Raw genomic sequence first — 27,463 nt, forward strand, 5'->3', positions numbered from 1 at the left:
AATCAGTGGTTCTATGAGGAAGCCAAACCCTTACGCCCCCAGGCCTATGACTTATTGCATCTTGTAAAAAAGTGGTTGCAGCCTGACACTCTGAGCCCGGCGCAAATGGTGGAAAGGGTAGTAGTGGATCGTTTTGTGCGCACTTTACCCGTCACGTTCAACGGTGGGTAGGACAGGGTGACCCGAGTACCCTGGACCAATTAGTGTCCCTGGTAGAGCGGCATGTGGCTACGCAGGACTTGATACGGGACACTGAGACTTTGCGTACCGCCCGTCGGTCCGGCCCCTCCAAGCCTAGGGCCAAGGACCCACCGCTGACAATGGTGCAGGAGTCCCCTACCGTCCCGTCTGAGGCCGCGGCCGCCATTCCTGAGGTCCGGAAGGTTCTGTACCCTAAACGACAACCCGTCAAGGGGGTTTCCGTCCCCATTAGATGTTGGCGGTGCCAGCGGGTGGGACATATGGAAGCCCAGTGTCCACTCACCACGGAGCCCATGGATTGTGGGGTTACCCGGCGGGGTTCAATGTATGCTCAGGTGGTGTGTACCGCTGACCTGGTCCCCCCAGAGACGGAGCCCCATTTGTGCCAAATACAGGTGAATGGATGTCCGGTTACAGGATTGTTGGATTCCGGAAGCTTAGTGACCCTTGTTCGATCCACCTTGAGGGCTAAAGTAAAGGCCACAGGACGTACCGTGGGGGTGGTTTGCATACATGGGGACCGCCGAGACTATCCCACGGGGATTGTCACCATCACAGCACCTTGCGGTCAGGTGCAACATGAGGTGGGACTTCTTAACACTCTTCCTTATGACGTGATCCTAGGAAGGGATCTGCCCTATTTTTGGACTTTATGGAGGGGACCCCCTAAGTCCCCTCAGATATCGGTCAGTCCGGGACCTGAGCCCTACAATCCTGAATCCGGGACGCCTGCCGTAGGGGTCACCATGATAGGGACAGAGTGTGAACCCGATAGGTCACCCCTAGAGGTATTGGCAGGAGAGGCTGAGATGGTCGAGCCCATCCCGGAGTTGGAGGCGTCCCCGGATACGTTTAGGACAGCCCAACTCCAGGACCCTACGTTAATACATGCCCGGAGTCGGGTGATAGTAGTTGACGGGGTGGCACAGCTGCCCGGTGCCCAGGTAAGGTACCCCCATTTCGCTCTTAAGCAGGATTTACTCTACCGGGTAGATGAAATACGGGGCGTGGGGGTAGAACAGTTGGTGGTGCCCCAGCCGCATCGCCGGCGGGTCCTCGACTTGGCTCATAAATACCTGAGTGGCCACCTAGGGGTCAAGAAAACGCAGGAGCGAATATTGCAAAGGTTCTATTGGCCCGGGGTCTTTGGGGAGGTAAAACGGTTCTGCGAAACCTGCCCGGAGTGTCAGCTTACCGCACCCCTGACCCATTTTCGCAGTCCGTTGGTACCGTTACCCATTATAGAAGTCCCTTTTGAACGGATAGGGATGGATCTGGTGGGGCCCCTCGTAAAGTCCGCTCGAGGGCACCAACACATCCTAGTGATCGTTGACTATGCCACCCGGTATCCCGAGGCGATACCTCTCAGACATACTGCAGCAAAGCTTATAGCTCGGGAGTTGTTTGCTGTGTTCTGCCGGGTGGGGTTGCCCAAGGAGATCCTTATGGATCAGGGGACCCCGTTCATGTCTAAAGTGACCAAAGAGCTATGCCGGCTACTCCAGATCAAGCAGTTGCGTACGTCTGTGTATCATCCTCAAACGGACGGTTTAGTCGAGCGTTTCAATAAAACCCTGAAAACCATGCTCAAAAGGGTGATTTCAAAAGACGGGAAAGACTGGGATATGATGCTTCCCTATTTGATGTTTGCCATACGAGAGGTGCCACAGGCATCCACGGGGTTTTCGCCTTTTGAATTGTTATACGGGCGACATCCCCGGGGATTGTTGGACCTGGCAAAGGAAACATGGGAGCAAGAGCCCACCCCCCATAAAAGCGTGATTGAACACATTTTAGGAATGCAGAACCCCATAAGCGCGGTCATGCCAATTGTGAAGGAGCATTTACAGGAGGCTCAGGCCGCGCAAAGCGGCCGCTACAATAGACAAGCCACCGTGCGGACCTTTAAACCCGGGGATCGGGTGTTGGTATTAATCCCCACGGCGGAGAGTAAATTCCTGGCTCAGTGGCAAGGCCCCTACGAGATAAAGGAAAGAGTCGGGGTGGTTAACTATAAAGTATTGCAGCCCGGTAGGCGGAAACCTGAACAAATATACCATGTCAACTTATTAAAACCTTGGCAGGAACGGGAAAGCCTGATGGCTGTTTTTTCCCCACCTCCCTCCTCTTCGGGTCGTTCACATCCGGCTCCAGCGACCTCCGGAGAGGACGAACCGGAAGTAAGGATTGGAGAAGCCCTCACCAAGACTCAGAGGCGAGAGGCCAGACGGTTGGTTCAGCAGAACCCCGATGTCTTCTCCGAGCTGCCCGGTAGGACCAGTCTGATACGACATGATATGGTCACCGAGCCCCACCTGAAGGTACGCCTGAAGTCATACCGGGTACCGGAGGCTCGACGACAAGCCATATCGGAGGAAGTAAAGACAATGTTACGCCTGGGGGTCATCGAAAAATCCCGAAGTGAATGGGCTAGTCCGATTGTCCTAATACCAAAACCCGATGGCTCCTTAAGGTTCTGCAATGACTTTAGGAGATTGAACGAAATATCCAAGTTCGATCTCTACCCCATGCCCCGGGTGGATGAGCTGATTGATAGGCTGGGACAGGCGCGATATTTTACCACGCTCGACCTGACCAAGGGGTACTGGCAGGTGCCACTGACGGAGTCCGCCAAGGAGAAAACCGCTTTTGTTACGCCGGAGGGTCTCTTCCACTATGTTGTCTTGCCTTTTGGGTTACATGGCGCTCCGGCCACGTTCCAGAGGTTGATGGACTTAGTGCTGCAACCCCACCAGGCGTATGCATCAGCGTACCTTGATGACATCATTATTTACAGCTCCGATTGGCAGACCCACTTGGAACAGGTACAAGCGGTGGTGGACGCGCTTCGAACAGCCGGATTGACAGCCAATCCCAAGAAATGTGCATTGGGACTCACGGAAGCCCGCTACTTGGGCTACGTGATAGGCCAAGGAGTGATTAAGCCCCAAATTAACAAGGTTGAGGCGATCCAGAAGTGGCCTAGACCCCTGACCACGAAGCAGGTTAGGGCCTTCCTGGGTATCGTGGGGTACTACAGGAGGTTTGTAAAGGATTTTGCGGGACTATCAGCCCCCTTGACGGACCTTCTCAAAGGCAAGAAGTCCGTCATGGTGCGCTGGACTCCACAGGCCGAGGACTCCTTCCGGGCCCTGAAGGGGGTCCTGTGCGGACAGCCCGTTCTTGTACACCCTGATTTCCGGAAGGAGTTCATAGTACAGACTGACGCCTCAGAGGTCGGCCTGGGGGCAGTGTTGTCTCAGGTGGTTCAGGGGGAGGAACACCCCGTCACCTTCTTAAGTAGGAAGCTCACCCCTCCCGAGCGGAATTATAGCGTAGTGGAGAAGGAGTGCCTGGCGATCAAGTGGGCCTTGGAGTCCCTACGCTATTACCTGCTGGGACGGCAGTTTCGCTTGGTGACGGATCACTCTCCACTGGTCTGGATGAGGTCCGCCAAGGAACGGAATGCCCGGGTTACCCGGTGGTTCCTTTCTCTGCAGAACTTCCGGTTTACGGTTGAACACCGGGCCGGTAGGTTGCAGGGCAACGCCGATGCCTTGTCCCGTGGCCCGTGTTTGGCAGGAGTTCAACCCCGCACGCTTGAACTGAGGGGGGGGGTATGTGAGACTGTGACCGGGGTTATCTATGACGGCCGGTATGTCTCGCCCCGGTTGTGCTCACTCCATGATAGAAAGTAAATCCACTCTAGGGTTAATGCTGTTTCCCTACAGGCTGAAGGAAGGGTTAAATAGAATCAGGAACAAGGGCAGGTGTGTCGGGTGTGGGGGAGTGAACAGAACTCCCTGAGTTTTCTGCTGGAGAGGCACATGTATTTAGTTGTGGACTTTTGTTTGGACATTAAAACCGTGTGCTGTGAACCTTAATGCCTGGATCCCGTGTCTTCTGCTGCGCAGCCGACCGTGCTACCTCACAGCGGCTGCTGACTGATATTGTTAGGCTGGGGGGCTCCCCATAACGTGGAGCTCCCCATCCTGAGAATACTAGCCTTCAGCCGTATGGCTGTATCTGGCTGGTATTAAAATTGGGGAGGACCGCACGCCATTTTTTTAAATTATTTATTTATTTATTTCACTGCACAGTATAGACCCGCCCACCGGCTGCTGTGATTGGTTGCAGTGAGACACCTGTCACTCAGTGTGGAGGCGTGTCTCACTGCAACCAATCGTAGGCGCCTGTGGGCGGGGAAAGCAGGGAATACGAGATTGTTTAATGAGCGGCCGGCTTTTTCAAAATAGTAAAAGCCGCTGCAGCAGTGTGAACGCCGTGCAGCGCCGCGCTGGGGATTGGGGATCGGTGAGTATGAGAGAGGGCTGCTAACTTCAGTCACTCAGGGGATTAGCGGTCACCGGTGAGTCCTTCACAGGTGACCGCTAATCAGGACGCGGCACAGACAGAGCCGCAGCATGACAATGAAGTCGGGTGAAGTTCATTCTGACAGTGTGGCTCTGTCTGTGTCTGCTGTCATCTGCCATTAAGCTCTGCTGCATGGCTGTCTGCTGTCAGCGGCCATGTAGCAGCGCTGAATGGCAGATGACATAGTAAAAAATACGCATTACACACGCATTACACATGCTAGTAAAATCATTAATTTATTCAGAAAAAGCATCGCACTTACGTTGCACTCGGACCTAACGTGAACTAAAATCAGCTGAGTTTTTTTCAGCCCAGTCAGACCGATTTTACTCGCGTAGATGTGTTTCCACCCTTATATAGGAGATGGGCAAAAACATGGCCAAAATGGGTGGAGCTGTGTTCCCATTCAGAATTTAGTTTTTCAGCAGTGAATGAGCTAACATCATGAGGTCAGGCCAGATCACTGCAGGGGATGACTAGCGCTACCGTCAGGAGTTCATTGACCGCTGGGTTCACAAACCAAGTATCGCGAGTGGCCCATGACGTCACCGCTAGTAACAGTCTCGGGCTGCCAGCGAGAGGTGATCTGAGAACGCAGCGGGCTTAGAAGGCAGTGACGAGCGCTGACGTTAGGAGTGCAGGACTTCATCACCGCAGGTAAAGAACTTCCTCCTGACAGCAACCTTCATCATCCCCGCAGCTGCTCGCACACTGCTGTGTGGGCAGCTTCTGACACTGCTGTGTGGGCAGCTTCTGACACTGCTGTGTGGGCAGCTTCTGACACTGCTGTCCGGGCAGATGCGGACACTGCAGTGCGAGCAGATGCTGACACACTGCAGTGCGGGCAGATGCTGACACACTGCAGTGCGGGCAGATTGTGACACTGCAGTGTGGGGAGATGCGGACACACTGCAGTGCGGGGAGATGCGGACACACTGCAGTGCGGGCAGATGCTGACACACTGCGGTGCAGGCAGATGCGGACACACTGCAGTGCGGGCAGATGCGGACACACTGCAGTGCGGGCTGATGCTGACACACTGCTGTGCGGGCAGATGCTGACACACTGCTGTGCGGGCAGATGCTGACACACTGCTGTGCGGGCAGATGCTGACACACTGCTGTGCGGGCAGATGCTGACACACTGCTGTGCGGGCAGATGCTGACACACTGCTGTGCGGGCAGATGCGGACACACTGCAGTGCGGGCAGATGCGGACACACTGCAGTGCGGGCAGATGCGGACACACTGCAGTGCGGGCAGATGCGGACACACTGCAGTGCGGGCAGATGCGGACACACTGCAGTGCGGGCAGATGCGGACACACTGCAGTGCGGGCAGATGCTGACACACTGCTGTGCGTGCTGATGCTGACACACTGCTGTGCGTGCTGATGCTGACACACTGCAGTGCGGGCAGATGCTGACACACTGCAGTGCGGGCAGATGCTGACACACTGCAGTGCGCGCAGATGCTGACACACCGCAGTGCGGACAGATGCTGAAACAATGCAATGTGGGCACATGTTTCATAATAACGGAACAGACATATGGCATCCGATGTGTTTTTTTGTAGGATTGGATGCATAAGGAAGTGCTTCAGTGTGCTATCCGATTCGACACAAAAGACATTGAAGAGATGGTCCTGTCAGTAGGTCCGTAAAAAACAGGAACTGACCAGGACAGATGGAATGGCCGTCTGAATGAGTCCTTAAACCTAAAAATATGTTTGAAGTCACACCGTAATCCACACAACGTGCCATGACGGTCCTGGGTTCTTCTACATCTGAGCCTGGAGAGACCGAAAACATGTCCGATCTCTCTAGGCTCCAGGAAACACTGACTAGAAGGACCCGGCTGGCAGCAGTGACATCAGTCAGTTTGCCGAAGGTCATACCTGGGTTCCCACGGTAGAAAGGAAAAAATCCAGCATCCAGTTCTGGCAAATCCATAAAACGAATTCTTATTTATCCAAAATTAAACAGGTAGACATCCTTCCATAATATTAAAACCACCTCATGGCAAGATAATGGTAATACGGTACGCGTTTCGGAGGGTTGCCTCCTTACTCTTTAGAGTACCATACCGTATTACTATTATCTTGCCATGAGGTGGTTTTAATATTATGGAAGGATGTCTACCTTTTTAATTTTTGATAAATAAACAATTCATTTTATGGATTTGCCAGAACTGGATGCTGGATTTTTTCCTTTCTACTGATCTCAGTTGGGCTCTGCTGAATTTTCCTTGCACCGTTTGGCCATTATCGGATCTCCAGGTGGATGAGCTGTTTTTTCTACTTTCTGGGTTCCCACGGTATGACCTCTGGTGACTCAAGTATCGTAATCTGGTTTAAAGTATGGGTCCATGCCCCACACTCTGCCAGCTCTTTAACACTGACAATGCTGGCCGGGGGGTGCGGGGCTACCCCGAACTCCCAGATCGGCACTGTCAGTGTTAAAGGACTGGCGAGGTGCGGAACATGGTCTCTTGTCCCCCATGCTCTCCCCCCCCTCCCTGTGCTCTCTCTCCGATACTCCCGTGCTCTCTCTTCTTCCCCTGTGCTCTCTATTACCCCCCTGTGCTCTCTCTCCCACATTCCCGTGCTCTCTCTTCCCCCGTGCTCTCTCTTCCCCCCCGTGCTCTCTCTTCCCCCCGTGCTCTCTCTTCCCCCCGTGCTCTCTTCCCCCCCGTGCTCTCTTTTCCCCCCCGTGCTCTCTCTTCCCCCCGTGCTCTCTCTTCCCCCCCGTGCTCTCTCTTCCCCCCCATGCTCTCTCTTCCCCCCCGTGCTCTCTCTTCCCCCCCGTGCTCTCTTCCCCCCCCCCCGTGCTCTCTCTTCCCCCTGTGCTCTCTTCCCCCCCGTGCTCTCTTCCCCCCCGTGCTCTCTTCCCCCCCGTGCTCTCTCTCCCCCCCGTGCTCTCTCTCCCCCCCGTGCTCTCTCTTCCCCCCCGTGCTCTCTCTTCCCCCCCGTGCTCTCTCTTCCCCCCCGTGCTCTCTCTTCCCCCCCCGTGCTCTCTCTTCACCCCCGTGCTCTCTCTTCCCCCCGTGATCTCCCCCCCATGCTCTCTCCCACATTCTTGTGCTCTTTCCCCCTGTGCTCTGTCTCCCACACTCGGGTTCATCTCTTCCCTCTCCCTCTGTGCTCTCTCTCCTCCCCCCGTGGTCTCTCTTCTCCCCCTGTGCACGCTCTCCCATGCTCTCTCTCCCACACTCCCTTGCTCTCTCTTCTCCCCTTGTGCTCTCTCTCCCCCCTTCCCGTGCTCTCTCTCCCCCCTTCCCGTGCTCTCTCTCTTCTCCCCCTGTGCACTGTCTCCCGTGCTCTCCCCCCCCTTGTGCTCTGTCTCTCACAAACCCGTGCTCTGTCTCCCCCCCATGCTCTCTCGTCCCCCTGCCGTGCTTTCTCCCACTCTCCGTGCTCTCTCTTCCCACCTCCGATGTGAGCGGATGTCCGAGATGCAGGAGATTAGTGCTGGTCTTTACTCCCGGCTCCTTAGTATAAAAACGCTGCACTGAGAAGAGTGCACGGGGGAGGGGGGAGACAGTCCCCAGGGCGTCGGGCACTAAACATGATAAAGCACTGGGGACACAGCGCTGATAGTGTCCCTGAAAGCAAGTGGGCAACTTTCTTGTTCCTTGCCTTATTGAACTGGACACTGTGAATCGGCTGGATTATCAGGTGATACGTAGCTGGGCACAGGAGGCGGGGGGAGGGCGACTACGAAATGTGTGGGAGGGGGCGGGGAAGTGGGGCGCGTACTCATCGCACTATACCTGCCCACTAAGCACCAGGGCGGCAACATGCTGTTCACTGTTTTGCATGTCAACAAGGTCCTGCCCCTGTTGACATGAAATCACCGGAAGCAGCAAAATGATGGCAGAAGCGGTCACATAACCGCTCTGAGCCGGGGGAGAGGGGCTGACAGCAGGGTAGGTAAGTGGTCACTATCTACTTACCTGCCCCAATGTAGCCCCATAGTTAAAAAACAAAAACAAGCCAAAATAAGCCGGATAAACCCTTTAAGGGGTGATATAATGACCATGCTGTTCCTTTGAACAAATAATTGTCCCTCACTGTATTCCCTGTGCAAGATATGTTTCCCATATTGTCTCCCTTATGGTACATTGTGCACACTGTTCTCCACCATAAAATATTGCCTCCACACTGTCCACCCTTATGAACTTAAATCTCTACTCTCTGTGACCCTTATGAATTTTAACTGCAATGCTGTCCCTCCTTATGAACTATGGCCTCTATGCTGTCCATCATTATGACTTAAGTTTAAATCATCTACCCTTATCAACTATGGCTGCTACACCATCCGCACTTATGAACTATTTTGTCCACACTGTATATATCTGCACACTGCCCTCATGCTGCACTCTCCTCATCTTCACACTGTTTCCCCACCCCCTCATTCTGTCCCTTTGTCCACACTGCCACCCTACACACTGTCCTTTTCATCACTATCCTTCCCTCCCATGGTTCCACTCTTCACATTATACCATTAAACTGTAGACACTTAAACTTTTTTCTACTCTGGATTCCCCTCCATAATGTGCACTTACATTAACTACCACCTCTCTACAAAACACTTGCCATAACCCATGTCTTCACTGTGACATCTGCAATGTGATGAGGTGATCTCATTACACCGCTGCACGTTACCTCTCTGCTTGCAGCCCTGGTGCTCATATCTTCAATTATATCCACATCTCAAAGACGTGAATTCAATCGAATGCAGAAAGTAATGAATTGGGGGAGGGAGTGGCAAAAAAATAGGTTGCTCCCTGAAAGACCACTGTAGGGGAGCTGGCTTTGGATGCCTCTGGCAAACACCTCTGTTTTCCAGGGGTAAGTGAGCAACTTTGAAAGGTGTTGACAATCCTTTAAATGTGCCCATACCAAATCCGATGTATTAGTATATAGATACTTTTTGTCATGGATTACTACTCGTGTGATAAGGTACTCCTGGAGCACTTACTTTCTAATCCAGTTGTGCTACCTTATTTGGTCACCAGTGCTACCTCTCTCCTCGGTGACATTTACAAGACCTTCATCCATCCCCTGAATATGAATGTAAATATATAGAAGCCTCTTTTCAAGGCAGCATAGATTTGTCACCAAACCTTATCACTTTTTGTACACTTGTTACTTGTCACATAACAAGAGGCTGTCCTGCTCTGTTTCTTTTTACAAAGAGCACATTCCCAAACAGGAGAATGGAGAATGAAATCTTTCACAGCCATTGAATATGTGCCAGAAATAGAAAGATGACCTGCAGATACACATGGACCCTAGGAAACAAATTGTGAGTGGAACCTACATGTGCGCGTGACACTTGGCTAGGTTATAGATTGTATGACAAGCACAGGAGCGCACTGCAAGACTTTGTCAGAAATGCCCAGACATTCCAATAAATATAAATGCATTGGTACATGGTTATTTGCTTTGAAAATGCAAAACTTAATGAGGACAAAATAGTGTTTTGAGGTAGTTACCTTTTTGTTCTAGTGATGGTGTTAACCATTACATGACAGAGGTTTTTTACGGTTTGTCACAGACTTCCTTTTGCTAGGATTGATTTAGTGTATACTGACAAATGAGAAAGTTTCTGAAAGCTGCCCAGTCTTAAGGCCGCTTTACACGCTGCGATCTCGCTAGTAAGATCGCTATCGTGCGTATTCGCTTCTGTCGGTTGTGCGTCACAGGCAAATCGCTGCCCGTGCCGCACAGCTGCACAACATCGCTCGAACCCGTCACACGTACTTACCTGCCTAGCGACGTCGCTGTTGCCGGCGAACTGCCTCCTTTCTAAGGGGGCGGTTCGTTCGGCGTCACAGCGACGTCACTAAGCGGGCGCCCAATCGAAGGGGCAGAGATGAGCGGGACGAACATCCTGCCCACCTCCTTCCTTCCTTCCTCATTGCCGGCGGCCGCAGGTAAGGTGAGGTTCCTCGTTTCTGCGGTGTCACACATAGCGATGTGTGCTGCTGCAGGAACAACGAACAACATCGTACCTGCAGCAGCAACAATATTTGGGAATGGAGGAGCGTGTCAACGAGCAACGAAAAGGTGAATATTTTTGCTCTTTAGCGATCGCTTGTACGTTTCCCACGCAATGACGTCGCTAACGAGGCCGGATGTGCGTCTTGAATTCTGTGACCCCAACGCGATGTTGTTGTGTGTAAAGCGGCTTTTAATGACATCTGTCACCACAAGAAACAGGGTCCAAAACGCCACATAACTCTGATCTTGTGAATGAGGTTAAAGCGACCCTCCACCTAAGAATTTAAAAACGATTTTAACGTTTCTCGTATATGGTCCTTATCTTGTGCTACCCATATGACTCACTCTGCCTTCTTTGTGACGCACCCCAGGGCCTTGGGGTACTCTCTCCCAGGCCTTGAATAACAGGGACGCATCACGGGTGGCCGATGCCCGCTTCCGTGACCCTGGGGTTGCTTAAAAAGGAGAAAAATAAAAGGGGAAAAAAATAGTGTTTTTCGTGACACCACTTGCAGTATGCGACTATGTGGGGAAAGCCGCCGCTGCAAAGTCTCTCACTGCTGAGGCTGGTGGTATTGAGCAGCTTGGATGTTATGGCCCTCTGCAAGTAGAGCTAGGCCCCAGGGGAGGATAATGGTGATTGTAGTATGGTGGAAATTGGTGATGCAGAGTTATAGGAAGAATTCAGACAACACAGGGGCTGCGGTTTAACTTGTGCTTTATTCACTGGTTCGGAGTAGCTGCAACCCGACTGGTGCTGGTCTCTACTGATCTGGTCCTCATATAATCCGGTATTCCTTTGATCCCAGTGCCGATGTAGTGACCTGGAGAACATTACTTCCATGCACCCGTCTGCAATTGGTGGGTCCCCGTGGCTTGAAGAGTTTTGGGGTCTCTTCCTGTTGTCACAGTCCTGGCCCGTATGGCAGGCAGCTTGAACCTCTCTTGCGTCAGACCTCTGTCCCCATTCCTGGGTTCCCTCTTTGCTGCTGTGTCCCGGACACTAACGTTGGTGAGGAACCGTGGTGATTCCCTCACCGGGCAGATTTATCAGGTGAGCTTGAAACGTCTTCCTGAACTAGGGCTCGCACCCCGCCGGTGCTCGGTCCAGTGAGTACTCACACTGTACTCTCCCTGGCAACCGTACTTTAGCCCTCCTTTCCATCTGTGCATTGATTTCTGAACTGACCGGATGTCTTACTAGACTCAAAGTCTGTCAAGATGTCTGTCTCCGTCAACTCCACTGACTAGCCCCTCCTCCTCCCGGGTTTCTGACTAGTGGCTTGGATGAGCCCCAGCCAATAGGTGGCCATCCATCAGATCCATCTCTAGCCTGTTACCCAGTCTGGGAAAAAAGGGCATGGATGTGTGTTTTGAATGTTATTTACTGGCACTGGTCTTCCAGGAATCCCGAGAATAGCACTACACCTGTTCCTGGATGCAGTACCCTGTGGCACCTGACACTCAGAGGCACCACATTTGCTAAGATCAACGTTGTATGTGGAGTGCAGTGGTAGGTCTAAACCATACCTCCCCTGCCTTTCTGCTGAAAAGCGTAATCACTGGACCTGATGGCTCCAATGCCCCTGCGCTCCTCCAATGCTGAGGAGTAAAAGTGCCTGTGGTTGTAGCATTGGCGGAGGCATGGTTAGGACCAGCGACGTGGTCATACTACTGGCTAACTGTCAATCTGCATGAGTGCACCACCCCTTCGTCCTGACAAGCAGGAAACTGGGGAATGGTGTTCACGTGAAGAAAGAATAAATTCCACTAGTCTAATATAAGGTATCATTAAATTTTCTAGAAGTGACTCAAATTATTGATAAAAAATAGTTTTATTGAATGATAAATAAAACCTAGAATAAAAATTAGCAAAATAAAGGGACACTGGCCCAGACAGAAGGTACATTTATTACTGATAAATAACATGATGAGGATAAAGTGCAAGTGCTATAGAAAACACAAGACAATGTATAGGCAAATTATGGCTATTAACAATATATTGGAGATGGAGAGCTGAGTGAGTCTGGTCCTCTTTACCCTGATATGCCCCCTGAACAAGCCACAGCAAAACATGCTCAGGGTGAGAGGATGCCAGACTCATTCTGCACTCTATCTCCAAAGCATTGTTAATAGCCATAATTTGCCTAATACCTGATTCCTGTATAGATTGCTTTGCTTATTCTATGGCAGTTATTGCATACCAACCTCAAATTTTCCTGAAAGAGTGTATATAAAGTAAACAGTATGGTAATGAATTTTGAGGGATGATTATGGAAGCACTTGCACTTTATCCTATTATCATATAATTTATCTGTATTACATTGTAGCTTCTTTTAATTATCATTTAATAAAGCTATTTTTTATTACTAATTTGAATTAGTCACTTCTAGAAAATCCAGTGATGCGTTACATTGGACTAATGGAATTCAATTGAGTATTGAAGTGCTGTCCATGAGAGTATATACTTGAGGCACTGTTGCATTTGAAGAAAGATTAGACAGGTTTTTGTATCTATGTATTTTCTTCTACTTTGTGCTATTTTATTTTTTTTCTAAATCATGATCTGTATTAAAAAAAAAAATCGGGGCCTATTAAGCCTTTAAAGGGAACCTGTCAGCAGAAATTTCCCCTAAAACCTAACAGATTCCCCCTCTGCAGCTCCTGGGCTGCATTCTAGAAAGGTCCCTGTTATTATTGTGCCCCCTTTCTGACCAAAAAAAAGAGTTTATAAAGAGGTACCTTTTTGGCTTCGGATTCTATAAATGTGACACGGGGGCGGGTAGCCTGATGGCCGTTATTCTGCCTCCTGGTCCTGTATGCCGCCCCCATCGCTGATTTCCATACTTTTGGACGCCGCCCACTGCTCCAGCCATCCCCGCGCATGCCCAGTGCCAGTCTCACGGGACTGAGCACTGTGACTGCTGGTGACGTGTGCGCAGGCAAGTGATTATGGGCGGGACTGTGACTGTTATCAGCAAGTACCCGCCCATAATCTCGTGAGCGCGCAAACCTCTCCAGCGGTCACACTGTGCTCAGTGTAGATGCTAGACTGTATGGGCTGCTTCCAGGGATGACGTCCCTTTGTCACGTGCTAGGGGCGTGTTCAAAATACTATCACGTGACAAAGGGACGTCATCCCTGGAAGCAGCCCATACAGTCTAGCATCTACACTGAGCACAGTGTGACGCTGGAGAGGTTTGCGCGCTCACGAGATTATGGGCGGGTACTTGCTGATAACAGTCACAGTCCCGCCCATAATCACTTGCCTGCGCACACGTCACCTGCAGTCACAGTGCTCAGTCCCGTGAGACTGGCACTGGGCATGCGTGGGGATGGCTGGAGCAGTGGGCGGCGTCCAAAAGTATGGAAATCAGCGATGGGGGCGGCATACAGGACCAGGAGGCAGAATAACGGCCATCAGGCTGCCCGCCCCCGTGTCACATTTATAGAATCCGAAGCCAAAAAGGTACCTCTTTATAAACTCTTTTTTTTGGTCAGAAAGGGGGCACAATAATAACAGGGACCTTTCTAGAATGCAGCCCAGGAGCTGCAGAGGGGGAATCTGTTAGGTTTTAGGGGAAATTTCTGCTGACAGGTTCCCTTTAAATACTGCTGACAACAGCTGTATCTAAGAGGTTAAAAGGGGTTTAAAAGACTCCCTTTGGCAGAGTTGTGCCCTACGATCGTAATTGCGGATGCTTATCGTTGCCATGTTGCCCTGAGGTTATCTGATGATCCCAGGGTACAGTGGCCTGTTAGACCTTGCTTATAGCAGGATCTTACAGGCACAGTCAGTGAATAATTGACATCATTGCTGTTAAACAATACTGCAATACATGAGACCAGAAATCAAAGTAAAAAATATTCATGTCCCACAGTGAGACTAAGTAAAAAAGTAAAGAATAAAGTACAAAAAAAACCCACACAGGAATAAAAGAGCACACAAATCATGAAAACAAGTTTTGCCACAAAAGAAACGCAGCTTTTGTATTTAAAACAGAAATAAACAAAAAAAAATATGCCATTTAGTATTGCTGCATCCATAAAATCGAAAGATTTATTTATTATTCTGTCTTTTCTTGGTAGTTGTGAATCCCAAGCGCTCTAATTATCAGTCCCTTAGATAACTGTATGATTGTACTCACACTACCGACATCAACAGATAGTTCAACTCAGCCAGAAACGATGACTTGTAGGAAGACAAGGAGAAACGCTGTAGTTTTCTTCTAGAATCTTGTATTAAGTACAAAGTAAAGGCAGGTGAAAAGGAATAATCTGTACAGAGTTGTAGACATGTGTCTTCAGCAATGGTTCCTCTCTAGACTAAACTGAGGAAGAAAGGGAGGAGCATTCTATACAGAAGCCAACTAAGGGAGGAACATAGGGACAAACTTCATACAGTCTAAATCTACCTAGTAACAATAAGGAATTTCCTGATAGGAGAAAAATATGCAATGCAAGAAATATATACAACACGTTGTTCCCATTCATGGGACACAACACTCCCCGTCTGGAATCATCTGATTTCACAAGTTCTTGTACGACGTAAGGAGTCGATCCTGTCCCTCGATGTCACAAAAAGAGAGAAACACAAAAAATGCAACGGTAATGCTCTGAATTCAAGTCCATGCTTGGTCGATGATGCATAGTCCTTGCGTTAAAATGTAAAAGTAGAAAAAATGGAAAATTAATTCAAGTTCAAAAAACCCATCTTCAGATTGGGGATGCCGCAAACATGCCAACTCTTCCTCCAACCCAATAATCCAACAGTAAAGTTTTAGTCCAAAGGAAAGGTTCAAGGTTCAATTGGACACGGACAGTTGTGTCTTAGTACAGCAGGGGTAAGGAAAGGTACGCTCCCTGCCGTGGCAGTGTCCAACGACAAAGTTAGTTCATGTGGCGTCCTCTTTCGGTAAAAGCAGCACGAGTTCGGTGACTGGACAAAAGAAGATTCGGGTTGAACCGCCCTTTGTCACCTGCACTTCTACCTTCCGGGTCTTTCCATCATCACTGAGTATTGCCTTGGTGATGAGTCCTATTGGCCACTCGTTGCGATGAGCCTCTCTGTCTTTCAGCAAGACAACGTCTCGTACTTGCATGTTAGTAGATGACTTCTGCCATTTGTGACGGCTTTGAAGCAGATGCAAATACTCGGTCTTCCACCGATGCCAGAACATGTTTGACAGATGTTGTACTTTCATTGATGTCTGAAAATGTCCTTTTGATTGAAGTCCCCAGGAGGGACTGAAACAGCTCCAATTTTCTGTGTGAGGAGTGTGGCTGGAGTGAGAATCATTGGAGCGTCGGGGTTGGATGATACAGGAACCAGAGGTCTGGCGTTTATTATAGCGGATACCTCTGCGAGGAAGGGCACCAGCACTTCGTGGGTGAAAGGACGTTTGTGATCTAGCAGCTTCTTCGTGCGATTCCGATCATGCGTTCCCAGGATCCACCCATGTGTAATGAGTGTGGGGGATTGAACACCCAGGTACACCCATTGTCATCCAAGAAGTTTATTTAGCTGCAGTTCCTTACAAGCCCCTGTGAAATTAGTTCCCCAGTCGGACCGGAATTGTTTGGCATGTTCTTTGTCGATGACAGCAGGATGATTCACGCACATGTGCCAGCCGTGGCACGTTTAAGACTTGTAGTCAGTGAAACAGTGAGCAATGTGAATAAGACGAGCTACGGCTCGTACCGCAGATGACCAGCTTGAGAAGCGCTCGAAGCGATGAGGTCTCAAGGTCGATGAGGTCTGTTTTGATGTCACTGAAGTGTAGCGAGCGGAGACGATTGGTCTAATTTCTTGTCGGATTCTGGTTCCACCAGCTCGTACATGTTGTCGACGTAGTTATCGCAGGTCTCCTCGTATAAGATACTTGGAGGTGTCAGCCACATGTTGTCGCCGAGTTTGAACACAGCAGTGAGTCCCTTTCCTCGGTCAGCTGGGTTTTGTTCGGTGGGAATGTGGTGCCATTGTTCAGCATGATCTCTGTCGAGGATATTTTGCATAAACTCAACAAAGTGTTTCTCCATTTCTGGTTTTCTTCTCAAGGTTCGTTTTAGAGAGGAGAACCTTGCGGTTGCTTGCTGGAAGTTGTTTGGCAACCTTGGCCTTGGAGATCGAAAGGGTAATGGCGCTACCCAACTGTTAGTCATTTTGAGAGAACTCTTTATCCATAATCTTTATGAATTCCTTGTCTTCTCTCGTCGGTGCCAACTTGTTGTCTTCATTTGTAGACTCAAACACTGTTGACCCTAAGTCGTTATCCCACAGATGGTGTGCGTCCGCGCAGTCAGGCGGCTGCTGTCGCCACCTGGTGTTGCTCAGCCTCTCTTTCACCCAGTAATGATGCGGACATGGTTGCAAGCGAGTGCCGCGACCGTTTGGGAGGATGTGCGTCTTGTAGGAGGAGATCGTGTTGGGACTCTTCATTCTTCCTACGTAGACGCTTCCTATGATCACCCAGCCTAAGTCGTAGCGCTGAAGGAATGGCGCGTCATGTGGCCCGTTGATTTATTGGCGTACTTTGTGTAGCCGGAGGATGTCCCTTCCAAGCAGAATAAGGTTTTTAGCACTATGATCGAGAGCTGGGATCTTGCTGGCGATAGTTCTCAAGTGAGGGTGGTGAAGAGCTGCCTCAGGTGTCGGAATCTCTTCCCGGTTAGCCGGTATCTGTATGCACTCGACAAGTGTCGGTAAAGGTATCTCTACAGTATTTTCAAGAGATGTTACCACGACACCACTGGCTCTTCTTCTGCAAGCTTCTGAGATGCCTCTGCAAGTACCTAGTGGGTAAGGGTAGGCATTTCCTTTTAAGCCGAAGAGTTCAGACCTGGCGAGTGACCTGTTGCTCTGGTCGTCCAGGATGCTGTACACCTTCACGGCCCTTTCTGGTTGACCTTTGGGATATACATGGCGAATAAATGGCGCTATCATAATAAATAATAATAATAATACCCTTACTAGGCATATTTTCGCACAAGACTTGTCCCAGAGATCTTCTCCGCAGACTTCGGTGCACGAGGAGGATACTGTGAGGTGGTTTGCAGCTTGGCCTGTACTCTCCCCACCATGACTTGTGGTAGGAGAAGATGTAGGTGCAGGATTAGGCTGAGATGGGGGGAGCGCTTGTACGTGATCTGTGCTGTCACACTCTTTGCACTTAATTGTAACCTTACTGTCCTTGGAAAGCTGTTCTGTAGAGGCACAACACCTGAAACATACCCCAAACCTTTTCAAGAGTTCTTTTCGTTCTTGAAGGGGTTTCTTCCTGAAGCCAATGCACTTCTTCAGGGGGTGTGGCAGTTTGTGAATAGGACACTGGCGGTTTGGATTTTCCGCCTTCCCGCCTTCATTGCCCTTGTCTGTTGCTGACGTTGGTGTAGGTGGTAGAATATCGGTCTTTTTGACAGATACTGGGCCCCTACGTTTTCTGTCATTTTGATGAGTGCTCTCATACCTGGGAGCTGGTGAAGTGGAGTCAGTGGGTTCTCCACAGGTGAAGCTGGGGTCTGCCTTACGTTCCGCGATGCCGTTGATGAACTCGCAGAAATAGGATTATAGAGGGAAGGAGACTTGGTGCTCTTTTTTATAGTTTGTTCCTAACTTGCTCCACCTTTCCTGCACGTTGTAAGGTAACTTGGCGACTATGGGTTTCACCCAACGAGCAGTGTCCAGGGAGCTGAGGCCCAGGTAGGTGTTTGTCTGTTTTGGCCAGCTGGAGCTCGGACAGCAGGTCGCTGAATTCCTGATACTTTGAAGCATCCTTGCCAGATATTTTGGGAAGGTCATATAGTTGTTTCAGCAATGTATCTTCAATTGCTTCAGGACTGCCGAAGCTTTTCTCTAGTCTTTCCCATGCGGCTGCGAGACCAGTTGTTGGGTCGCTGATGTAGACGGATCTGAGTCTCTTGATTCTCTCGGTAGACCGTGGCCCTAGCCACCTGATTAGCAGGTCCAGCTCTTCAGCAGCCGTAATGCCGATGTCACGCGTTGCAGTTTTGAAGGCACACTTCCACCCTCTGTAGTTTTCGGGCTGGTCATCAAACTTTGTGAGGCCGGTGTTGGTGAGTTCTCGGCGGATTATGTACCTCGCAAAGTTGGACATGTCTGATCTTTCCGACATTGGGGGCACATTTGCTGACTGTGGGGTGCTGGTTGCGTGGTTCGTAGCTTCTTGGTTCGGGAACATGTGAAAGTACGGAGTGGCGTAGGCGTTTAGACCAGTGATCGGTTTGGTGTGTACAATCTTTGTTGTATGCGGGGCCGGAACTACACAGTTGTTGGGAGTGTAGCGCCTTGCCGGCATGTTAGGTTGTATGTAGACATGGGCATACGGAGGTTGCTGATGCGCAGGGTGTGGCTGTGCATTGGAATATGAAGCAGGTTCAGGCTTGAAAGTCTGAGGTACATTAGACTGACCTGGAAGACTGGAAGCTGTAGGTGGATCAGTGTCTTAAAGCTCTGGAGAAGTGTTAGCGCTGACTGGAATGTTGATGGTAGTTGGCAGTTCGTCGGCTTGGCTCAGCACATAATCTCTTGTACGCTTAAGTGAGTTTTCTGTGTCGAGATCACACAAACTGGCGCTGCCTTCTTGGCTCCCACCCAGAGCTTGCTCAAAGACCTTTAGCCTTGCCATGTCTGCCACATGTTTACATTTCTTCTGTAGGGCTTCAATTTCTGCTTCCTTGCGTGCAGATTCTGCAATTGTCTCTGCTTCTCTGCGTGCAGATTCTGCTTTTATCTCTGCTTCTCTGCGTGCAGATTCTGCTTTCATCTCTGCTTCTCTGCGTGCAGATTCTGCTTTCATCTTTGCTTCTCTGCGTGCAGATTCTGCTTTCATCTCTGCTTCTCTGCGTGCAGATTCTGCTTTCATCTCTGCTTCTCTGTGTTCAGATTCTGCTTTCATCTCTGCTTCTCTGTGTGCAGATTCTGCTTTCATCTCTGCTTCTCTCTGGGCGAAGATGGCTTGTACTTTTGTTGTTTCTGCTTCAGCGCGCACCTTTTATGAGCTGCTCGTTGAGGGTTGAGCACCTTGATGAGCCTGATTTGAGTGAGTGCCTTGAGCTCTTAACGGACCTTGGTTTGTAAGATGCCGCTCCTGACATTTGCGCCATTTTTGCTTCAGTCTCGCTCACAATGTCGCGCACGGTTTGGTCTCGTTCAGCATTAAGCTGTTGGAAGTCCTGTAGTTCTTTTTGAGACTCAGACGTATTTGATCTCAGCAGGGTAAAGGAATATTTTTTACAAATTTCTTTGTAGGACCGGTATGTTGAGTACAATTGTTCAAGGGCTCCCTCTGGTGGTAGCTCATGAGCATCGGGCGTAGATAAAACAGTCACTTGTTTTTGCACTCTTTGCCACAATAATGTTGTGTGGGTAAGCAGTTCCCTTCTGGCTGTTTCTAGGTTCTCTTTAACCTTCCATGTTGGTTTGGTCAACCGCTTAGATCTTTCACTGTAATTTAAGTGTGAGTCCATGTCTTTCTCTTGTTGCTCTAGAGCAGGTAGTGAAAGGGTTCTCTTTGCCTGCAGCCCAACTTGCTGTGAGTAATACTTAATTTTTGGAGGACATTGTCCTCTTTTTGTTGCTATTTTAACATATTGTATTTAGTACAAAGTAAAGGCAGGTAAAAAGGAATAATCTGTACAGAGTTGTAGACATGTGTCTTCAGCAATGGTTCCTCTCTAGACTAAACTGAGGAAGAAAGGGAGGAGCATTCTATACCGAAGCCAACTAAGGGAGGCACATAGGGACAAACTTCATACAGTCTAAATCTACCTAGTAACAATAAGGAATTTCCTGATAGGAGGAAAAATATGCAATGCAAGAAATATATACAACACGTTGTTCCCATTCATGAGACACAACATTTATTCCATAAGGCCAATTCCCGAAAAAATAAATAATGAAAAAATGCCAAAAATATCTTTTTCAGCATACTTGCACACAAAAAAAAGTAATAAAAATTTTGAACAAATTGTCATTTGTCAAAAAAATTGTATGAATGACAACGACAAACCGTCATGCAAAAAAACAAGCTCTAATATGGCTCATTCACCTAAAAATTAAAAAAAGGTACAGAATATGGCAAAGCAAAAACAAATTAAGTGTATTAAAATATTGTTTTCAGTGTGTGAAAGTAGGAAAGCATAAAAAAGCTATATGTCTTGTATCCCTGTTAACGTGCTGATCTGAAGAATAAATTGGTCTTATCAGTTACCGCGGGGTGAACTGCACAAAAAAATAAAAACAATAATTGAATTTCTGGTTTTAATTCATTCTGCTTCAGAAAATGATGAATAAAAAGCATTAAAAAATGTATACCCCAAAATGGTAGAGCTCACTTTATTACACTCCTGTCATCTGTCACATTGTGTACATATTGCAGCAGCCAGATGACAAACTCATCACAACCCCTGTGCTCTGCACTGCCAGCAGTGAGTGAGAAGACAAGGGACCGCTGCCAGTTGCACTGATTGATGTTGGGCAGAAGGTTGTAATACAGTTCAAGATAACGTCTGTGCCTGGTGAGAAGCTCCTGCCCTGATGATATGCCTGGAGCATCTATATATAGGCATCTCAGATGCTCCCAGCACATACTAGCTTGCAATCAGCTGTATAAGATCCGGCTGGCTGACGTGCACAGAGGGATCCTCCTGTATATTATAGGCGGCCATTTCAAAGCGGAAACCGCACATACTCAGCCAGAAGAGAGGATTAGATGGACGGATGGAGCGGCAAGTAATACTAACACTAGGGGGCTGCAGTCTTTTAAACTAAGCATAATTTTTAATACATTTTAAATTACAAAAATATTTAATTACAAACTATGTACAGCATAATCAGTATGTTGTATCATGGCACAACCAGTTTAAATGTAACACTAAAGTGACTATGTCATTAGGTTTTTGCTCCCTCATTTGAGAGCTGCATAATGTAGGGACATGGGGCCCTGATTCCAGCAATGTGAAACTTACTGAGTTATTTGCTATCATTTTGATAGAATCAATGTTTTCTCTAGCAGCTATACAGAGCTCATGAATATGCAGCACTCCAAGTAGTCCTCTAATGATAATCTACTGGTGATTAATCAGTGATTTTATGAAAACTACTCTAAGCAGCCCAGTTAGTGACACATCACTGGAATCAGGATCTCTGCCCCTACGTTATATTGCTCTCAGCATAGGTGGCAAAAAAACAGGTGACCGATTACCTTTAAAGATATATTTAACAACAAATATGGGAATATAGACATGCATTACTGCTATGATAAACATGTAACATTTGAGATACTTAGCACACAAAAATGGCCAGGTTTATGTGAGCCCAACAGCCAATGGCAAGGCAAACCTCTCTTCGTTGGGTCGATATCAAACTAAAGCCTCTCGTTGGGTTAAAAAACCTTCAGTTTATGGGCAGACAGGAACCTGCAAATGGAGAATTAAAATTGCCTAATGCCTGCGTCACATGGGATGATCTATCGTGCGATCGTGCGTACCCGCCCCTGTCATTTGTGCGTCACGGGCAATTTGTTGCCATTAGCGCACAAGGTTGTTAACCCCCGTCACACGCACTTACCTCCCGGGTGACGTCGCTGTGGGCAGCGAACATCCTGTTCCTGAAGGGGGAGGGACGTTCGGTGTCACAGCGACGTCACACGGCAGCTGGCCAATAGAAGCGGAGGGGCAGAGATGAGCGGGACGTAACATCCCGCCCACCTCCTTCCTTCCGCATTGCCGGCTGTAGCCGCAGGTTAGCTGTGTTAGTCGTTCCCGGGGTGTCACACGGAGCGATGTGTGCTGCCTCGGGAACGATGAACAACCGGAGCACAGAAGGAGGAACGACATTTTGAAAATGAACGACGTGTCAACAAGCAACGATAAGGTGAGTATTTTTGCTCCTTCACAGTCGTTCAGAGGTGTCACACGGTACGATATCTCTGACGATGCTGGATGTGCGTCACGAACGACGTGACCCCAACGACTTATCGCCCGATATATCGTACCGTGTGACGCCGGCATAAGGATGAAGAGTAGGAGTGCTCAATCAGAAGGCATAACTCTTTTATCTAAGAAAAGACTGATGACACATCCTACCTTCCTAATGTGAACAGGTGCAAACGGAACATGAGACATAGTAACAAAAAGGAGATAGTTGCACTCTTTAGTGCTAAGATATGTGTAACAAAGAATATGGGAATATAGACATGCATTACTACTATGAACATTAAATTCTTGATATAATCATATAATCTAAAATTTATCATGTAACCTGATTGTGGCATATTGTAATAATAGTGATCACTATCATATGATACTACACTGCAAGTGAAATTGTATGGAAATACAAAGGATTTTATTACTGTTGAATTACTCTTGAACAACCTCCAAGCAGAATCAAATATGTTCATGTAACCCGAGGATGTCAACCATTATGTAATGATGGATATCTTATCAATTTTACAGAATACGTGTGACAGTCGATGGAGAGTTTCTTCATTATGTTTTCCCACTTCAGTTTTTGGATTCTCCAGAATGGGACTCGCTGAGACCTTCTGAAGAGGGTGTTTTTCAGGTAAAGTATTGGTGTTTTTGTCAAAAATTAGCTTATTTAGGACAATTTATGATAGGCTGTAAACATTTGGGTTACAAGATGGCTATTGACTAGGACTAGAGGGCCACTTTAAAGAGGACCAATCAACAGGATTGCAACAGTACTCAGGTCTTCATTAAAATGGCCCCAGAGTCCGCTCATGTGCATATTGCAATATCCGGCGCCATTTTATTGAACACACAGCGGTGAAGACTGAGAAGTATCGGCGCGTGTGCAGATAAAAAAAGAACATCTGCGCGCACGCCGATGCTTCTCATGGTCTTCACCGCAGTATGTTCAATAAAGGGGCGCCCGAGATCGCGATACTTGCATTCGCGGACTCTGGCGCCATTTTAATGCAAACCAAGAGGACGCTGTAGGAGGAGAAATAAACGCGATGACCCAACCCACAAAGGCCTGCCCCATTGCACACATTAATTAAAGTGCAGTGCATTTCTGCAACTTTCATTTAAAGATAATTCTGCAACCAAGCATCAGATCTTTCTAGAACAGGTATGCCTACATTCAGCATTTACTGTTAGTATGGCACTGCCTTTACCTCATATAGCAAAATGCTGCTGGTTGGTTCTCTTTAAGTCATGCATGAATTCAAGTATTCTTTATGGAAAAAGTGACCCTAAAGAAGCTTCCAACAGTTTTTCCCTAATCCTTTCCAAGTATGTATTCAGTGTAACTGTATTAAAATTCTTACCAATTTCCATATTTTCTGGTTTCTAGCGTCACTCCCCTTTTTTTCACGACTACGTGACCTCAATCAGAGTAACCGGCTTCCATGGGGTTTTGTGTGGACCAGAAGTTTCTATATGGGTTCTCTCACATCTGCGTATAAATACGCTGAGTGCAAGTCAATAAAAAAATCGCATTGCACTAATGTTATTCAATGAGTCAGTGCTGATCTTCGATTTTTTTTTTTGCCTCCAGTTGTTTTTGGCCTGAGGGAAAAATTGCAGCATGGTGTGTATGGTCGTGTAAAACGACTGAGACTCGCCAATGCAAATCTATGGGTGAGCGGAAAAAAATGGACGGCACACGGACCATACATATGCCGTCCGTTTTTTATGGATACATTACCATGCTGTGGTAAATGATTGTAGAATAACAATCGCTGAGTTAAAAAATAACCATAGCATACGGATGCAAGGCAGGAAAAAGATCGCAAACTCGCAAAGCACTCGCATGACATATGGAATACCAAACGGATTTCACTGATCCAATTTTTGTGGATGAAAATCTTACTAATTTTGTTATACGCAGATGAGAGCGTGCCTCATCAGTTTAAGTTTCTACCATCCTCGTTCGAAGTCTCATAGACTTAAGGCTACTTTACACACTGTGATATCGGTCCCGATATCGCTAGTGTGGGTACCCGCCCCCATCTGTTGCGCGACACGGGCAAATCGCTGCCCGTGTCGCACAACAGCCGTCACACATACTTACCTGTCCGGCGACGTCGCTGTGATGGGCGAACCGCCTCCTTTCTAAGGGGGCGGTCCGTGCGGCGTCACAGCGACGTCACTGAAGTGTCACTGAACCGCCGCCCAATAGCAGCGGAGGGGCGGAGCTGAGCGGGACGTAACATCCCGCCCACCTCCTTCCTTCCTCATAGCGGCCGGGAGGCAGGTAAGGGGAGCTTCCTCGTTCCTGCGGCGTCACACGCAGCGATGTGTGCTGCCGCAGGAACAAGGAACAACTTCGTTACTGCTGCAGTAACGATTTTTAAGAATGGACCCCCATGTCGCCGATTAGCGATTTTGCACGTTTTTGCAACGATGCAAAATCGCTTATCGGTGTCACATGCAACGGCATCGCTAATGCGGCCGGATGTGCGTCACAAATTCTGTGACCCCAACGACTCCGCATTAGCGATGTCGCAGCGTGTAAAGCCCGCTTTACATTGGGAAAGCTGCCAGTGCTCCACCATGTAGACCTTATGTGAGTCGACAAAGCTGAATGGTGGTCATATATATCCCAGAAGTGAACAGGAGCGGCGATGGGAACTGAAGAATATAACAGTATTTTAGCACACTTACATATTACCACACACACACATTTTAGGAAGAGATAGAGAAAATAAAAATTGCTTGGAGAGCTGCTGTAAAGGGAACCTGTCACCAGCTTTTTCCCATTTAAACTGCGGCTACCACCTGTAAGCCCTTATATACAGCATTCTAGAATACTGTATATACGTGTCCAGTTCGATCTTTATAACATAAAAAACAGCTTTTATACTCACCTGTGGAGCTGTCCCGTCCAATGGGCGTCACTGGTCTTTGCACGGCGCCTCCTATCTTCTTATGATTGCTGTTCTCTTTGTGCGGATGACTCATCCTACATCATCCACACCGTGTCCTTCACTTCGCTCCTTCTCAGGCGTACTTCTAGCTGCCCTGCTGAGGTCAGAGCAAAGTACAGTAATGCGCAGGAGCAGGGAATGGTCAAAGACCGCCCACATATGCGCACTACAATACTTTGATCTGCCCTCAGCCGAGCAGAAAGAAGTGCTGGTGTGCAATGGAGGACACTTGTGTGGATGAAGTAGGACGCGTCATGCACATGGAGCAGGGAAGGAGGATGGCGATCGCAAGAAGAGAGGAGGCGTTAGACTGAGACCAGTGACGCCCATCGGACCGGACCGCCTGTAGGTGAGTATAATAAAAGATGTTATTTATGTTATACACATCGCACTTGGGCACTTGTATACAGTATTCTAGAATGCTGTATATAAGGGCTTACTGGTGGTGGCCACAGCTTATAGGGGACAGATCTGGTGACAGATTTCCTTTAGTAAAGTAATAAAGGTTAATCTCACATTTTCTGATCAAGCTAAATGTCTTCACTTGTTTTTGATATTTTTAATGCTGTTTTTTTTATTTTTTTTAGGTAACACTTACTGCAGAAACAAAGTGCAAGTACATTACTTGGAGGAGGAAAAAACTCTATTTATTATTTGCGAAACATCGCTTCATCTCAAGACTTTTTTCAATGTTGATAAGAGGAGATATTGCAAATAAACTCTATGCATTAAATGAAAAGGTATATGTGGACAGTGGATTTCGATTTGACATCAGGCTCCCAAACTATTACCACATGGCCTTGCCAGAACACTCACAGTCGAGTGCTCCCACCATTCGTGTTCAGGACTTCTCCACACGGAAAAAAAGCAGGAAAGAGGCCATAACAAACCATTCATCAACTTTCTGACTCTGATTTGGATTATTAGCTCCATAACTCATTAACTGGTCAAAGTAAAAGTGCCACTTGCTGCTTTCATCCCTAGCAGGAATTCATGATTCACTGTTTTTGTAACGCTCATGGTCTACTGATTTCTTGACAATGCCTTCTAATAGTTGAAATTTTAATAAAGACAATATTAAAGGTATTGCAGACAGCCATAGTATTATCTTAGGGGTAAATGAGGCATTTTGTAAGATAATCCAACGTAATCCTTGTAGTCCTTCTAAATATCTAGTAGACATGTGATGCATCTTCCACTGAACGGCTGCCAAGTAAATGTAATACGTGTTCCACATAGGATCTTCTACCCTGGATTTTCTGTAGTACAAGCTACAGAAAGAAGAACTTATTTATTTCTGACATTTCATGATTACTGGGAACTTCTTCGCCATTCAGATTGTATATGCAATCAAGAATTTTGTAAGCAAGATATTCTGCTAGAAATTTCTAATATTAGTGAATCATAAATAAACAAAACATGTAATCATAGAAAAAAAATCAGTTGTAACGTTTTTTGTTTTTTTTTTTTCTTACCTTGTTTGTACGTCAGACTCGGCCATTCTTTTCCTACTTATGCTAAACTAAAGCTGAAATTGCACGTTGCAGTTGGAAACTAATAGACACTCAATGAAAAGAAATGTTAATAATAAAACACATCTGCTCGCGCATATCAGAGCACGTTGTACCTCATATTAGTAGGAACTGATGAATATTTATGAAAGAATCCTGGAGAGATAATGGTCCTGAATTACGACAGATTACCTGATCTCCCACTGTGATCCTCCAGGCTGGCTTTCCCTCTTCTACAACTTTGTCAAAATATGACAATCCAGAATTAGTCAAGTATGACAGGAGTTGTAAGATTTGAAGGGTCTACTAGAGGGGAAGACGGTCACGCACAGATGAGGGATTTTCCAAGAACATTCAACTTCAGTCCGTCATTTTCGTTCACTATTTTCACCTACAAATGCTTTTTGTTTGTGAGATAAATTATCCTGTTACCAGTGTTTAAAGGGAGCCTGTCACC

General features: G+C 47.8%; 1 protein-coding gene across 1 annotated transcript in view; it reads left to right on the forward strand.

Moving 5' to 3' along the window:
• POPDC3 (popeye domain cAMP effector 3) overlaps window positions 1-26,920 on the forward strand; it is a 109,587-nt gene extending 82,667 nt beyond the window's left edge. The window contains exons 3-4 of the mRNA XM_075340088.1: window positions 23,055-23,163; window positions 26,083-26,920. Of these exons, the coding sequence (XP_075196203.1) occupies window positions 23,055-23,163; window positions 26,083-26,403 (430 nt within the window). The 3' untranslated portion in view covers window positions 26,404-26,920. The remainder of the gene's footprint in view (window positions 1-23,054; window positions 23,164-26,082) is intronic.
• Window positions 26,921-27,463: the final 543 nt, after the last annotated feature.

This window comes from Anomaloglossus baeobatrachus, chromosome 3 (genome assembly GCF_048569485.1).
Source record: "Anomaloglossus baeobatrachus isolate aAnoBae1 chromosome 3, aAnoBae1.hap1, whole genome shotgun sequence".
Taxonomy (NCBI): Eukaryota; Metazoa; Chordata; class Amphibia; order Anura; family Aromobatidae; genus Anomaloglossus; species Anomaloglossus baeobatrachus.